This window comes from Carcharhinus amblyrhynchos, chromosome 19, assembly GCF_965287045.1.
Source record: "Carcharhinus amblyrhynchos chromosome 19, sCarAmb.v2.hapA, whole genome shotgun sequence".
NCBI classification, from domain to species: Eukaryota; Metazoa; Chordata; class Chondrichthyes; order Carcharhiniformes; family Carcharhinidae; genus Carcharhinus; species Carcharhinus amblyrhynchos.
The window spans coordinates 38,216,614-38,231,375 of NC_137342.1; the positions used below are offsets into that span (position 1 = coordinate 38,216,614).

At 43.1% G+C, this 14,762-nt stretch overlaps 1 protein-coding gene across 1 annotated transcript in view; it reads right to left on the reverse strand.

Annotated features, from left to right (window-relative positions):
- The window catches only part of LOC145355480 (carboxypeptidase A1-like), a 47,171-nt gene that overhangs the window by 15,100 nt on the left and 17,309 nt on the right, over positions 1–14,762 (reverse strand). The window contains exons 6-10 of the mRNA XM_080207639.1: positions 14,342–14,443; positions 9,702–9,800; positions 8,316–8,423; positions 2,203–2,293; positions 104–303 (exon numbers count right to left, since the gene is read on the reverse strand). Coding sequence (XP_080063765.1) covers positions 104–303; positions 2,203–2,293; positions 8,316–8,423; positions 9,702–9,800; positions 14,342–14,443 — 600 coding nt within the window. The remainder of the gene's footprint in view (positions 1–103; positions 304–2,202; positions 2,294–8,315; positions 8,424–9,701; positions 9,801–14,341; positions 14,444–14,762) is intronic.

The following is a 14,762-nucleotide window of genomic DNA, read 5'->3' on the forward strand; positions in this document are numbered from 1 at the left end:
AACTTTGTGCACTGCTGTACATACACAAGAAGTAATACTTATAGAGAACACAGATTAACTAAATACAGGATTTTCTTTAAAAGAAAAATGAAAAAATACATACCAATTCTTCAATGTTTTCTGGAGGCTCTTGGGTATATCCATAAGGATACACCAAGAGCTGTTTGTAGTTATGGAGTGTGATGAAAACCTTGAAATTGCCATGTTTCTTGATGAAATTCACAATGGCTTTCACCTCAGCTTCTGAATGAGCATGAGGTCCGCAATAGTTTTCTGCACAAGGAACTTTACTACTACCATTGCCTATGAATTGAAAACAATCTTTATCAGCCTCGCACAAAATATTTACCAATCCATCCACCTCACATCGATAGCACTGATACCATGTAAAGTCTGATTACATTATTCCCAGGCCAGTGCAGACTCTGACACTGTGAATGCCATTGTTCCCATAAGCTTCAGAGACTGGGTCAATATTTAAAGTTGGATCCATAGGTTTCCCCAATATTTAGAGGCGTCCAGGATGGCACAGTGGTTATCACTGCTGCCTCACTGCGCCGGGGACCCAAGTTCAATTCTGGCCTTGGGTGACTGTGGAATTTGCACATTCTCCTCTTGTTTGTGTGGGTTTTCTCTGGTTGCTCCAGTTTCTTCCTACAGTCCAAAAGACATGCTGGTTAGGCACATTGGCCAGGCTAAATTGCCCCTCAGTATCCCAAGATGTGTAGCTCAGAGGGATTAGCTGGGCAAATATGTGCTGTTATGGGGATAGGGCCTGGGTGGGATGTTTTGTCGGAGATTTGGTGCAGATTCAATGGGCTGAATGGCCTCGTTTTGTACTGTAGTGATTCAGTGATTTACAAGGGATCAATCAAAGGTATGATGTTAACCTAAACCCTGCCCTGAAATCCCAGCCAGGGATGGGAGAAGCCACAAAGAAAAAATAATGACAAAAAAAGGGACAAAAAGTTATAGAAAGTTGAAGCCAAATAGAAGTGGCAGACACCAGTGAAACAAAAAGCTTGAGAAATGAGAATGTGAGAAAAAGGGAAATGCCATTCTTCTGTACACACCAACTCAACCAAACTCAAACCCTAACCCAACCCTGAACTCCTAAGCCAAACTGTAACCCAAACATGAACGTGAACACGAACACCAAGCCACTGTTCTTCCACTTTCCCTCCTTTCTGCTTCTGAAAGAGTTGTCTCCTGTTGTAATCTTTTCTATTTCTGTCCCAGCCTTCTGTCCCTTGATTTGGTGTCCATTGTTCAGATGTAAGCAAGGGGCTGAGTGTCAGCTGACTTACACTTGTGTAAAATTTGTCACAGGTAACACCAAACAGTGATACCTTTCATTGCGAATTCTCTGCCGCCACACACTCCCTCGGTTCACCAAAGGCCAATTTGAACGGTTGGAACTCTAACTCCCTATGTTATCCTCATGATCCCAAGGACATTGAGACCCATTGGACTGCCCATCTGTAACAATGGCCACTCATTTATTATGCACAAATTGAGCCCAACCCTGGGGTTTACCTGGTTTTTCACCAAACATGGCATTAACCCATCAAGGCAATTGACAGGACATTTACCCACAGGGACAGAAAGCAACAGCATAGTGAACAGCCAGGACTTCTGGCATTCTGTCTCCATGAAACATTCCAGCATATTTGTTACAAGAGAAGGGGAGGCTGGTCAGCCCATCCAGACTATTTTTCCTTTCAATTAGATTGTGGATGATTAGGACACTCCAGCCAACCATATTATGTAAAATCATACAATCCCTACAGTGCAGAAGAGGCCCTTTGGCCCATCAAGTCTGCACTGACTCTTTGACAGAATATCTTACCCAGGCTCTCTTCCTCATGCTCCTCCACATTTACCAGGGCTAATCCACCTAACCTGCACATCTTGGGACACTAAGTGGCAATTTAGCATTGCCAATCCACCCAACCTGTACATCTTTGGACTGTGGGAGAAACTGGAGCACCCGGAGGAAACTCACGCAGACACTGGGGGAACGTGTAAACTGCACACACCCAAGGCTGGAATTGGACCTGAGTCCCTGGAGCTGTAAAGCAGCAGTGCTAACCACTGTGCCACTGCATTATTAGGTGGGATTAATTTTGAATAACTTAGCATACGACCATGTAGTATAATACTAATTTATATTGCAAAATAACATCAGAAACAATATCCCACCTCCAAAGTTGGCGTCAAAATTCCTGTTTGCATCAACTCCAATGCAGTGAGATCCTGGCCTCTTGGACATGGTTTTACGCCACATGCGGTTCTGGGTACACAGGGTGTCAGAATTAGCTGTTTCACTTTTAGAGAAACTACACGCATTCAACACCTTTACTGGAAACATGCAGCAAGTTTCATCAGTATTTAGAAAGTATAACAACAGGTCAATGAACTCCAGTTCTGATGAAAGATCTCTCACTGAAACCATTGAATGGTCATTCTACATCGAACTAACAACAAAGAAGCCATTTCATTCAATAGGTCTATGCAAGGTGTCATGCTGCACATTGTCTTCTCAAACATCACATCAGCTAACTCTGATAGTATATCCTTCTATTCCTTTCACCCTCGTAGTTATCTAACTTCTCAAAGGCAACCAATCTATTTGCCTCAAATACTCCCAGTAGTAATGAGGTCTGTGTTCTTGGTAAGGAAATGTCTCTTGAATTCCTTCTGGATTTGTTACTGACTATCTTGCTTTAATGACTTCTAGTTCTGAACTCTGGTCCAAGTAAAAATACCTTCTCTACACTTAATTTATTACACCCCTTCATAATTTTACAGAACTCTCTTAGATCATGCATTAACCTTCTCTATGTGGAAGAAAAGAGCCCCAGCCTGTTCAAGATGCATACAAATTAAGAGGAGGATGGATTTAAATTACGTGTGTTGCCCAAAGCTTCATGATGGCAGTGTAAATTTAGGGGAATAAATTAGTCTGTAGCTCCTCTAATGTCAGTTGTAAAAACCCATCTGGTTCATTGAAGTCCTTTAGGGAAAGAGATCTGCCACCCTTACCTGCTTTGGCCTATATGTGAGTTCAGACCCACAGCAATGTAATTGACTCTTGAATGCTCTCTGAAATGACCAAGCGAGACATTCAGTTAAAGAACAGATAGGGGGGGCAATAAATGCTGGCCTAGCAACAATGACCACATCCCCTGAATAAACAAACTTTTAAAAATATTGACGAGACACTCAGCCATGAACTAGTGTTCCTTCCATGCATGATGGCAACTGGGACAAATACATCTTCCCACAAACGCAGTACACTGATTGGAGGAGTTAGGTTATAGTGGGATGGAAAATCTCTACACACCCACTTAATAGAACAATGAAAATGCTCTCATGCCTTGAGTCACTCTCGAGTGCATTGCAAGACTCACCAACTGCCATGGACACTGTCACACCCTTTTATACTAAATGGTGTTCTAACTAGAGGTGGTTAGTTTTTAACCAGATAGAATTTTGAACTAACAGGTCAGTCTGTCACTTTCTGAGTATGAATGTTACAGTCGCTTTATTTTACAAATGTACAATTTTTCTTCACAAAGTAACAGCAAGTATAAATGCACTTCAATCCGTTGGAATAAAAAGCTAATCTCCCCAGTCATCAAATCATAATGTGCTGATCCCCTGTCTTGCCCTAATTCCCAATCCTGGCTCCTTGCTTCCCTTTGCTCACTAAGAAAGTTTGACTGCAGGATAACTTCCTGACCAGATTATCACAGGCTATATCAAGTTACAATTTCTTGACTGGATGAGTAAAGATTTCCAGGGATCCCTTATTATATGAAAGAGCTGTAAACACTTCAACAGCTTCTTTCAATCCAATGATCTCACATCAGTTGTAACTCTGCAATTAGGCAGATGTTGATTATAACAGAAACCATGCAACATGTTATACATTGAAAGAACTGCAACTGAGAAAAGAATGATGACCTGGACTGGAAAAAGTTTTCACGTACCAAAAGGTTAAAGTGTGTAATGATTACATTAACAGAAATCAATATGTTACAGATGCTGAGGCCCCAACTGCGTACTTCCAGCCTTTTCTGTTTATACTAGTACATCTCAATATAGACTGTGTGTAGGAGGCAGAGGTTCAGAGAAGTGTGGGGGGGATTCAAGAGCAGGAGTATAATTGGATCATGACACAATTAAAATCAGCCCCCATTTGAAAATCACACATTGGGTGGGATTTTACGGCCTCGCTCTGATTCCTGTGGCAGGAAAACCCCACCCAAGGTCAACGGACCTTTCCATAATCCGCCCCTCACCCGTTCCAGTTCCTGTGGCAGGCAGGACAGTAAAATTTGGGTCATTGTCTTTTCTCTGCATGATATTTAATCAAATGTCTGAACTAATCACTGTGCTATGCTGTGCATTACTCTGCTCTCTTTAACTATCAACTGATCTTTTAAATCCATCAGCAAAATTGAATTAGTCCCCCTGTGTAACATTGCTTACTCTGTCAATACTTCTGCCCCTCTACTCGGGCACTCCAAGCTACAGCCTCTGATTTCATTCTGTCCTTGTTGATCCGCAAAACACCCCAGTGAATCCAAAGCTCAATGCGGTTTGCCTGGTTCCACACAGGTCTTCGTGTCCTCGTTTAAAAAAAATTGTTCATGGGATATGGGCGCCATTGGCTGGGCCAGCATTTATTGCCCATCCTTGAGGGCATTTCTGAGTCAACCACATTGCTGTGGGTCTGGTGTCACATGTAAACCAGACCAGGTAAGGACAACAGGTTTCCTTCGTAAAGAGCATTAGTAAGCCAGATTTTTTTTAATGACAATCGACAATGGCTTAATGGTCATCAGCCAGTTTTATTGAATTCAAATTTCATCATCTGCCATGGTGGGATTTGAACCCAGATCCCTGGGTGTCTGGATTATTAGTCAATCCTAAAAATCCCTGTGTCACAACCAATTGATTGTTGAAGTTTACCTTGGACAGTTGCCTGAAGAAAGTGATAGTGGATTGACTCTATGGAACATCCCGATCTTCCTTGTCAAGGACTTCAAAATGGGCTGACAAATGGCTATTGGTGGAGCCGTCCAGAACAAAATTCTCTGCTGCTCTTTCACTGCAACTTTGCACTCCATTTGGGAAGTATTCGCCAGCTGTAGACCCTGACATTCTGATCTTCTGATGCTGGATCACTCTTTATTCCATTCTCAGGGTGCATCTTTTAGACATCATTAAATCACTGCAAACATCTTTACAAACTTCTGCAAAAGTCCTGCCTGTTTGACTGCACCTTCAGTTCAGCTTCGCTCTGTCCCCAGTGCTTTCAGTTCTTGTTCAATGTCTTCCTCCCCCTCTGACATTCAATTGACCTCACAACTGACTCTTTCCCTGTTCTCAATCTTTCGCCAGTGAAGAACCGCCTAGTTTTGCCCTGACTGCTGACTGTAAACATTCCCACTCGTAACTCTTGAGGCCATGAAACATTAACATCAACAAGCTTTGAGCTTGACCCTCCCTATCTCTAACACCTTCTCCAGTCCTCTGAGATCTCCACACTCTGAGATCTCCATAGTCTAAGATCTCCATAGTCCCTGAGATCTCCTTGCTCTCTAAGATCTCCATATCCAGAGATCTCCAGGCTCTCTCAGACCTCCACACTCTCAGATCTCCATACTCTTTGAGATCTCCATAGTCTCTGAGATCTCCACACACTGAGATTTCAACACACTCTGAGATCTCCAGAGTCTCTAAGATCTCCACATTCTGAGATCTCCACACTCTCTGAGAGCTCCACACTCTCTAAGATTTCCACACTCTGTGATCTCCATGCTCTCTGAGATCTCCACACTCTCTGTGATTTCCACATTCCAAGATCTCCACACTCTCTGAGATCTCCAGGCTCTCTGAGATCTCCACACTCTGTGACCTGCAGGCTCTCTGAGATCTCCACACTCTCTGAGATCTCCAGGCTCTCTGAGATCTCTCCGCACTCTTTGAGATCTCCACAGTCTCTGAGGTATCCATGCTTCTGAGATCTCCACATTCTCTGAGATCTCCACACTCTCTGAGATTTCCACACACTGAGATCTCAACACACTCTGAGATCTCCACACTCTCTGACATCTCCACTTTCTGAGATCTCCACACTCCCTGAGATCTCCTTAGTCTCTAAGATCTCCACACTGTGAGATCTCTACACTCTCTGAGATCTCCACACTCTGTGATCTCCACACTCTTTCAGATCTGCAGGGTAGAATAGGTGTAGGGTGATGCGGCGGCACGGGCTCGTTGGGCCGAAGGGCCTGTTTCCCGTGCTGGGTTGTTCTTTGTTCTTTGTTCTCCACACTCTTTGTGATCTCCAGACTCTGAGATCTCCACACTCTCTGAGATCTCCACACTTCCTGACATCTCCACTTTCTGAGATCTCCACACTCCCTGAGATCTCCTTAGTCTCTAAGATCTCCACACTGTGAGATCTCTACACTCTTTGTGATCTCCAGACTCTGAGATCTTCACACTCTCTGAGATCTCCAGGCTCTCTCAGATTGCCACACTCTGAGATCTCCACTGTCTCTAAGATTTAAACACTCTGAGGTCTCCACACGCTCTGAGATCTTCACACTCTCTGAGATCTCAACAGTCTGAAATCTCCACATATTCTGAGATCTCCACACTGTCTGAGATCTCCATTTTCTGAGACCGCCACACTTCCTGAGATCTCCACAGTCTCTAAGATCTCCACACTCTTTGAGATCTCCACACACTGTAAGACCTGCACACTCTGTGATCTCCATGCTCTCTGAGATCTCCATACTCTGAGGTCTCCACACTGTCTGAGTTCTCCAGGCTCTCTGAGATCACCAGGCTCTCTGAATCTCCACACTCTGAGATCTCCACTGTCTCTAAGATTTTAACACTCTGAGAGCTCCACACTCTCCAAGATCTCCACATTCTCTGAGATCTCTACATTCTGAGATTTCCATACTCCCTAAGATCTCCACACTCTATGATCTCCACACTCTCTGAGATCTCCACACTCTCTGAGATCTCCAGGCTTTCTGAGATCTCTGGGCTCTTTGAGATCTCCACCCTCTCTGAGATCTCCACACGCTGTAAGATCTCAATCCTCCGTGATCTCCATGCTGTCTGAAATCTCCACACTGTCTGAGATCTCCACACACTGAGATCCCTACACTCTGAAATCTCCACACCCTCTGAGATCTTCACACTCTGAGATCTCCAGGCTCTCTGAGATCTCCAGGCTCTTTGAGAATTCCATACTCTCTGAAATCTCCACACTCTCTAAGATCTCCACACTCTCTGAAATCTCCACACTCTCTAAGATCTCCACACTCTCTGAGATCTCCACACTCTGAAATCAACACACTTTCTGAGATCTTCACACTCTGAGATCTCCATCCTCTTTGAGATCTCCACCCTCTCTGGGAGCTCCACATTCTCTGAGATCTCCACACTCTTTGAGATCTTCACACTCTTTGAGATCTTCACACTCTCTGAGATCTCCACACACTTTGAGATCTTCACACTCTCTGAGATCTCCAGGCTTTCTGAGATCTCTGGGCTTTTTGAGATCTCCACCCTCTCTGAGATCTCCACACACTGTAAGATCTCAGTCCTCTGTGATCTCCATGCTGTCTGAAATCTCCACACTCTGAGATCTCCACATTCTCTAAGATCTCCCCACTCTGTGATCTCCTTGTTCTCTGAGGTCTCCGACTTTCTGTGATCGCCACACTTTGAGACCTCTACACTCTCTGAGATCTCCACACTTTGAGATCTCCATACTCTCTGAGATCTCCACACTTTGAGATCTCCATACTCTCTGAGATCTCCATACTCTCTGAGATCCCCACACTTTGAGATCTCCATACTCTCTGAGATCTCCACACTCTGAGATCTCCATACTCCTTGAGATCTCCAGGTTCTCTGAGCTCTCTGAGATCTCCATGCTCCCCCCATTCCTCACCCATTTTCATGGTTTTGCCATTGGCAGCTGTGATTTCTGCTGTCTCGGTCGCAAGAACTAGAATTTAAAACTTATCACCTTTATCTCCACCTTTTAGATGCTCCTTTAGACCTAACCTTTTTTTTAAACCAAGCCTTTGGTCATCTGTCCTAATGCCTCCTCATGTGGTTCCAATTCAAATTTTATTTGTTAATTGTTCCCATGATGGTTCACTGTATTAAAGGTGGAAATGCAAGTAATTATTATGAGGGTAGGAGCAGAGAGGAATAGCTAAGGTAGAAACATGGAACAGAACCGATAAGGTCAGAAACCCTGGACTATTCACCTGGCTGGTGTAAACATAACCATCTGGGTTCGCCACAATCTCCATGAAGATGTCCATTTTGTTCAGCAATGATGTGATAAAGGAATCACTCCCATAGTCAGTAGTGATCTAATGATTCAAAAAAAAGAACAATTCAGAATCAGATGTCTGTTTCTCACAACCATGTTTGCCCCACTTGCAAAACTATGCTCATTCTGTGCCTCTGCTGCTGTCTGTGGTTCAGATCTTACTAAGAATCACAAGCAGTAGGGCAAATACCCACCAACACCCCATTTATCAGAATAACTGGGTTAAGTTAATCACTAAGGAAGGTGATGAAATGATCAGGTAAATCTGTGAGTGTTTTAACCAAACTCACTGAATGGGAAACTCAAGCATTTGGGTTTGGAATAGTAAGTTTTACACGCCAGTCAAAATTGCTTTATGATGATGTTAATGGAGACTAAAGCTGGGTGGCTGTAAACCCAGTGTTTTTCCTGGTCTGATCTTCTGACATTGGATTACTCTTTACTCCATCCTCGGATGCTAATCTTTTAGACATCATTAGATCACTGCAAATACCTATAAAAACCTCTGCAAAAGTCCTGTCTATTTGACTTCATAATAACATAAAGGTAAAATACTGCGGATGCTGGAATCTGAAACAAAAACAGAAAATGCTGGGGAAACTTAGCAGGTCTGACTGCATCTACGGATTCTCTCTCCAATAATGTTGTCAAACCTGCTGAGTTTCTCCAGCATTTTCTGTTTTTTGTGAATGCACCTTCAGTTCAGTTCAGTTCTTTCCCCAATTCTTTCAATTCTTGTTCAATGTCTTCCTCCTTCTCAGACATTTGATTAAAACTGATTAACCTCACAAGTGACTCTTGAAGTGAATGTTTAGTTTTTAGTCACAGGAGGCTTCTATTAACAGTGCAATGAAGTTCGAATTCCACCATGGTCAAAATTTGAATTCAATGAAAAAAAAATCTGGAATTAAGAATTTACTAATGACCACGAAACCATTATCGAAAAAACCCATCTGGTTCATTTCCCTAGTCGTCACATTCCTGCATCTATTCAGGTCAATGTGCCTAACCAGCACATCTTTCGGACTGTGGAAGGAAACCAGAGCTCCTGGAGGAAACCTCTGCAAACAGGAAAACGTGCAAATTCCACACAGATAGTAACCCAAGCCGGGAATCAAACACAGGTCCCTGGAGCTGTAAGGCAACAGTGCTAACCACTGTGCCACTATGCTGCCCATAACTTTTTCTCTTTCCCTCTTTTCAATTCCTTTGCCACTGTAGAGCTGCCTAGCTTTGCCCCGACTGCTGACTGTAACCACTTTCCCCATAGGTGGGTCAGACTGAAGTTTCCCCAGTAGTTTCTGAAATGCTTTCTTACCTTCTTTGCAATCCACATTGCGACGGCAGGCGCTATCCATTCACGGCCATGGATACCACTGTCGATCCATATGGCAGGACGCTTGGATCCTGTGCTGAACTATGTGAATGAAAAAAGCAGCCTCATTAAAGAGTCCCTTCAGGAGATTAATAGAGTGAATGAGTGTAGACATTGGAAGATGTAAGCATGGATGTACCAGGTAGAATATTTATTTATTTATTAGTGTGACAAGTAGGCTTACATTAACACTGCATTGAAGTTACTGTGAAAATCCCCTAGTCGCTCCGGCGCCTGTTCGGAGGGAGAATTTAGCATGGCCAATATACCTAACCAGCATGTCTCTCAGACTGTGGGAGGAAACCAGAGGATCTGGTGGAAATCCATGCAGACACGGGGACAATGTGCAGACACCAACAGACAGTGACCCAATTGGGAGGCGACAGCCTAGTCGCATTATCACTCGATTATGAATCCAGAAACTCAACTAATGCTCTGGAGACTTGGGTTCAAATTCCACCATGGCAGATGGTCAAAATTTGAATTCAATGAAAAAAAATCTGGAATTAAGAATTTACTAATGACCACAAAACCATTGTCAATTATTGAAAAAAATCCATCTGGTTCATTAATATCCTTTCAGGAAGGAAATCTGCTGTCCTTACAAGGTCTGGCCTACATGAGACTCCAGATCCCACAGCAATGTGGTTGACTCGCCTCTCAACTCGCCCCTCCAATGAGCAACAAAAATTGGCCAGCCAGCAATGCCCAATTCCCATGAATGAATGTAAAAAGCCAGGAATCAAACTCAGGTCCCTGGCACTGTAAGGCAGCAGTGTTAACCACTGTACCGCCGTAAATAATAAGTTTTGAAAATTTAGATTCACACTTTAGGTCATGGAACCTTTACAGATCACAGGGGAGGAGGTGCTGGCTGTCTTGAGGCAAATCAGAGTGGATACGTCCCCTGGACCGGACATGGTATTCCCACGGACCTTGAGGGAGGCTAGTGTTGAACTTGCAGGGGCTGTGGCAGACATATTTAAAATGTCAGTATTCACGGGGGAGGTGCCGGATGATTGGAGGGTGGCTCATGTTGTTCTATTGTTTAAAAAAGGCTCCAAAAGAAATCCGGGAAATTATAGGCCAGTAAGTTTGTCGTCGGTGGTGGACAAGTTATTGGAAGGTGTGATAAGGGGTAGGATCTACAAATATTTGGATCGACAGGGACTTATTAGGAAGAGTCAACATGGCTTTGTGCGTGGTAGGTCATGGTTGACCAATCTATTAGAGTTTTTCGAGGAGGTTACCAGGAAAGTGGACGAAGGGAAGGCGGTGGATGTTGTCTACCTGGATTTCAGCAAGGCCTTTGATAAGGTCCTCATGGGAAGTTAGTTAGGAAGGTTCAGTCGCTCGCTATACATGGGGAGGTAGTAAATCGGATTAGACACTGGCTCAATGGAAGAAGCCAGAGAGTGGTTGTGGAGGATTGCTTCTCTGACTGGAGGCCTGTGACGAGTGGTGTGCCGCAGGGATCGGTGTTGGGTCCATTGTTGTTTGTCATCTATATCAATGATCTGGATGATAATGCAGCAAATTGGATCAGCAAATTTGCTGATGATACAAAGATTGGAGGTGTAGTGGACAGTGAGGAAGGTTTTCAAAGCTTGCAGAGGGATTTGGACCAACTAGAAAAATGGGTTGAGAAATGGCAAATGGAATTTAATGCAGACAAGTGTGAGGTATTGCACTTTGGAAGGACAAACCAAAGTAGAACATACAGGGTAAATGGTAGGACTCTGAAGAGTGCGGTTGAACAGACGGATCTGGGAATACAGGTACAGAATTCCCTAAAAGTGGCATTACAGGTGGATAGGATCATAAAGGGTGCTTTTGGTACACTGACTTTTATAAATCGGAGTATCGAATATAAAAGTTGGAGTGTTATGATAAGGTTGTATAAGGCATTGGTGAGGCCACATTTAGAGTATTGTGTACAATTTTGGTCACCTAGTTACAGGAAGGATGTAAATAAGGTTGAAAGAGTGCAGAGAAGGTTCACAAGTATGTTGCCGGGACTTGAGAAGCTGAGTTACAGTGAGAGATTGAATAGGTTAGGACTTTATTCCCTGGAACGTAAAAGAATGAGGGGAGATTTGATAGAGGTGTGTAAGATTTTGATGGGTATAGATAAAGTGAATGCAAGCAGGTTTGTTCCACTGAGGCTAGAGGAGAAAAAAACTAGAGGGCATGGGTCAAGGGTGAAAGGAGAAAAGTTTAAAGGGAATATTAGGGGGGGATTCTTCACGCAGAGAGTGGTGGGAGTGCGGAATGAGCTGCCGGATAAAGTGGTAAATGCGGGGTCACTTTTAACATTTAAGAAAAACTTGGACGGGTTCATGGATGAGGGGGATGTGGAGGGATATAGTCCAAGTGCAGGTCCGTGGGATTAGGCAAAAAATGGTTCAGCACAGACAAGAAAGGCCGAAGGGCTTGTTTCTGAGCTGTAATTTTCTATGGTTCTATGGTTAGTACTCATTCTGCAGTGACTCTGTGAGTGCTACGTAAATTGAATGGGCCCTTTGGTATGTCCAAAGCTAACATCAGCACGAAACATGTTAATGTGTCACACAAATACAGGACATGATTCACTCAAATTTGCCTTGTGTAAACAACCAACTAAAGATACACACAGATTGAAGTTCCTGCTGACTTTCACTTGATTATTGCCAAAGCTGAGTGTAAGCAGTTAAAGCGACATGCTAGTAATTTCTCAACTGTCTGGTATCTGAGTATTTATCTATCTCATAAACACTGTGTGTAAAGGGCTGTGTTTCATTGTCACATTGGCTTAAGAAAATAAGGAGTATTATTCAGACTCTGCCCTGTTTTCTAGTTCTTACCTTATATTAGAGATAAAGAATATATGGCAATATTTTATAATATCTTCACATAAGTATTATAGAGATGAAAGTAATAAGAGTAAGGAAGTGGACAGTATCACAGAATCATAATATTGTTAAAGCACAGAAGGAGGCCATTCAGTCCATCATGTCTGTAAATGAGCATTATGACCTATGTCATTCTCCTGCCTTTTCCCCGTACCTCTGCACATTGTTTCTATTCAAATAACCATCTAGTACTCTCTTGAAAGTTTCCATTGACCTTGCCTCCACCACACTTCCAGGCAGTGCATTCCATAATCAAATACTGATGTGGAAATTTTTTTTCTCACATCATATTTGCTTCTTTTGCAAATCACTTTAAATATGTGCCCTCTTGTTTTTGGTTCTTTTATGAGAAGGAACAGTCTCTTCCTCTCTACTCTGTCCAGCCCCCTCATGATTATGAACATCTTTATCGAATCTCATCTTAGCCTTCTTCTCTCCAGGAAGAACAGCCCCATCCTCTCCAATCTCTCCTCAGAACTATGTTTCTCATCCCTGGATCCAGTCTTGTAAACCTCTCCTATATTCTCTCCAATGAGCTAACACCCTTCTTACAGTGTGGCATCCAAAGTAAATCGATAAATTACTGGTTATGTAACAGCAAGTTTGTGCTCTGCAACTCTTAGATTGTATGAGGAAGGGAAAATTGATGAAGTTGAAGAGCTCCAGAGTTTTCCAGTTCTGGGAAAGCATTGGTTAGAGCAGGAGAAGAGTCAGTCACACTCCTAGAGCAGAGTGAACTGTCAGCAAGTGCACACATCCATGCATGTCCAACAATGGAAATGCAAGGCTGTGTGCTTGTGGTTTGTCTGTAGGTACCAGTCTCCCTATAAAACAAGGGCATGCAATTGAACCTTTCAGTTTCATCTCAGTGAGGATGTAAAGAGGAGAAAGGACACAGGAAATGGCCTGTTTGGAAGTTATGAGGATCAGGAGACACTGCTTGTGGTAACAATGTTAAATGAGGAAAGACGAGATTGGCTGTTAATGGAGAGACGTGCAGGATGCTAGAGGTGAAAGAGCAATCTCCATTTTGACCAGTTCATTCTGGATGATCTATGCTTGGACTGTCCGAACTGTGTGCAAAGCCCATTACAGACAAACTGAGTGAGAACATTCCAGCAGTATTTGCTGAGCATGAGGGCCAGATCTTTTTGCTGTTTGAAATTGGGCCATGTAGCAATGGAGAAGAGGAAAAATTAGCATCATGCAGTTTCCATCCTAAGGTGTACTTCCCTTCACTGTCAGCATGAGGCAGGTGCAAAGCAAAGCTTCCTCCATTTCAACAATGTGCCTCAATTCCCAAGCTCAGCGAACTATGCAACATTCCCACCCCCACTCCTCCAGTTTCCGCATCACGTCACCATTACCCACGGGGATGTAATTGACAATGTGATTTTTTTTGAATGGGATGTGAGCATTGCTGGCAAGGCTAGCAATTAACCATCCCTAATTGCCCTTGAGAAAGTGGTGTTGAGCCACCTTCTTGAACTGCTGCAGTCAGTATATCCGCAGCAGTATTAAGATACATGAAGCTTCTTCTTGAATACACATGATTAAGTGCACAGTTGAAGTTGATACTTCACATGATTGAATGCCATTTAGTTATTGATTAAGCACCAGCAAACTGTCCTGAAATAGCACAAGGTTCCTATGTGATGATGAGATATTAAATGTCTTTAATTTTTGATCAACCTTCAGGACATAAAGTGCTCGCCCTTGGAAACTTCTACCGATTCGCGTTCTTCTGACTATATGCGGATTTTCAGCTGCAAGGTTCTTCACCCAAGCAAAAATCTGAGGCGAAAACACAAATAGAGAACATGTAAGTGACATCAATAAATCCCTGAATAATGTCGTCATTGAGAACCATGCAAAAACAAGTGTTCTTAAAAGTACAGGTTTCTTAGACATTTCTTGGATGGGTTAGCGAATGAATGGAATGTTTTCTACGATGCAACATAGCAGACTTCTGTCTTGTTCAATGCCCCAATGTTGGGGCATTGCCCCATAATTGAGGATAGATACGTCTTTCTTGGCAACCAGATGCAGCATTCCCCAACATTTCCTTATGCATCAGGCTCCATTGAAACATATGGAAACCCAGAGAACAAAC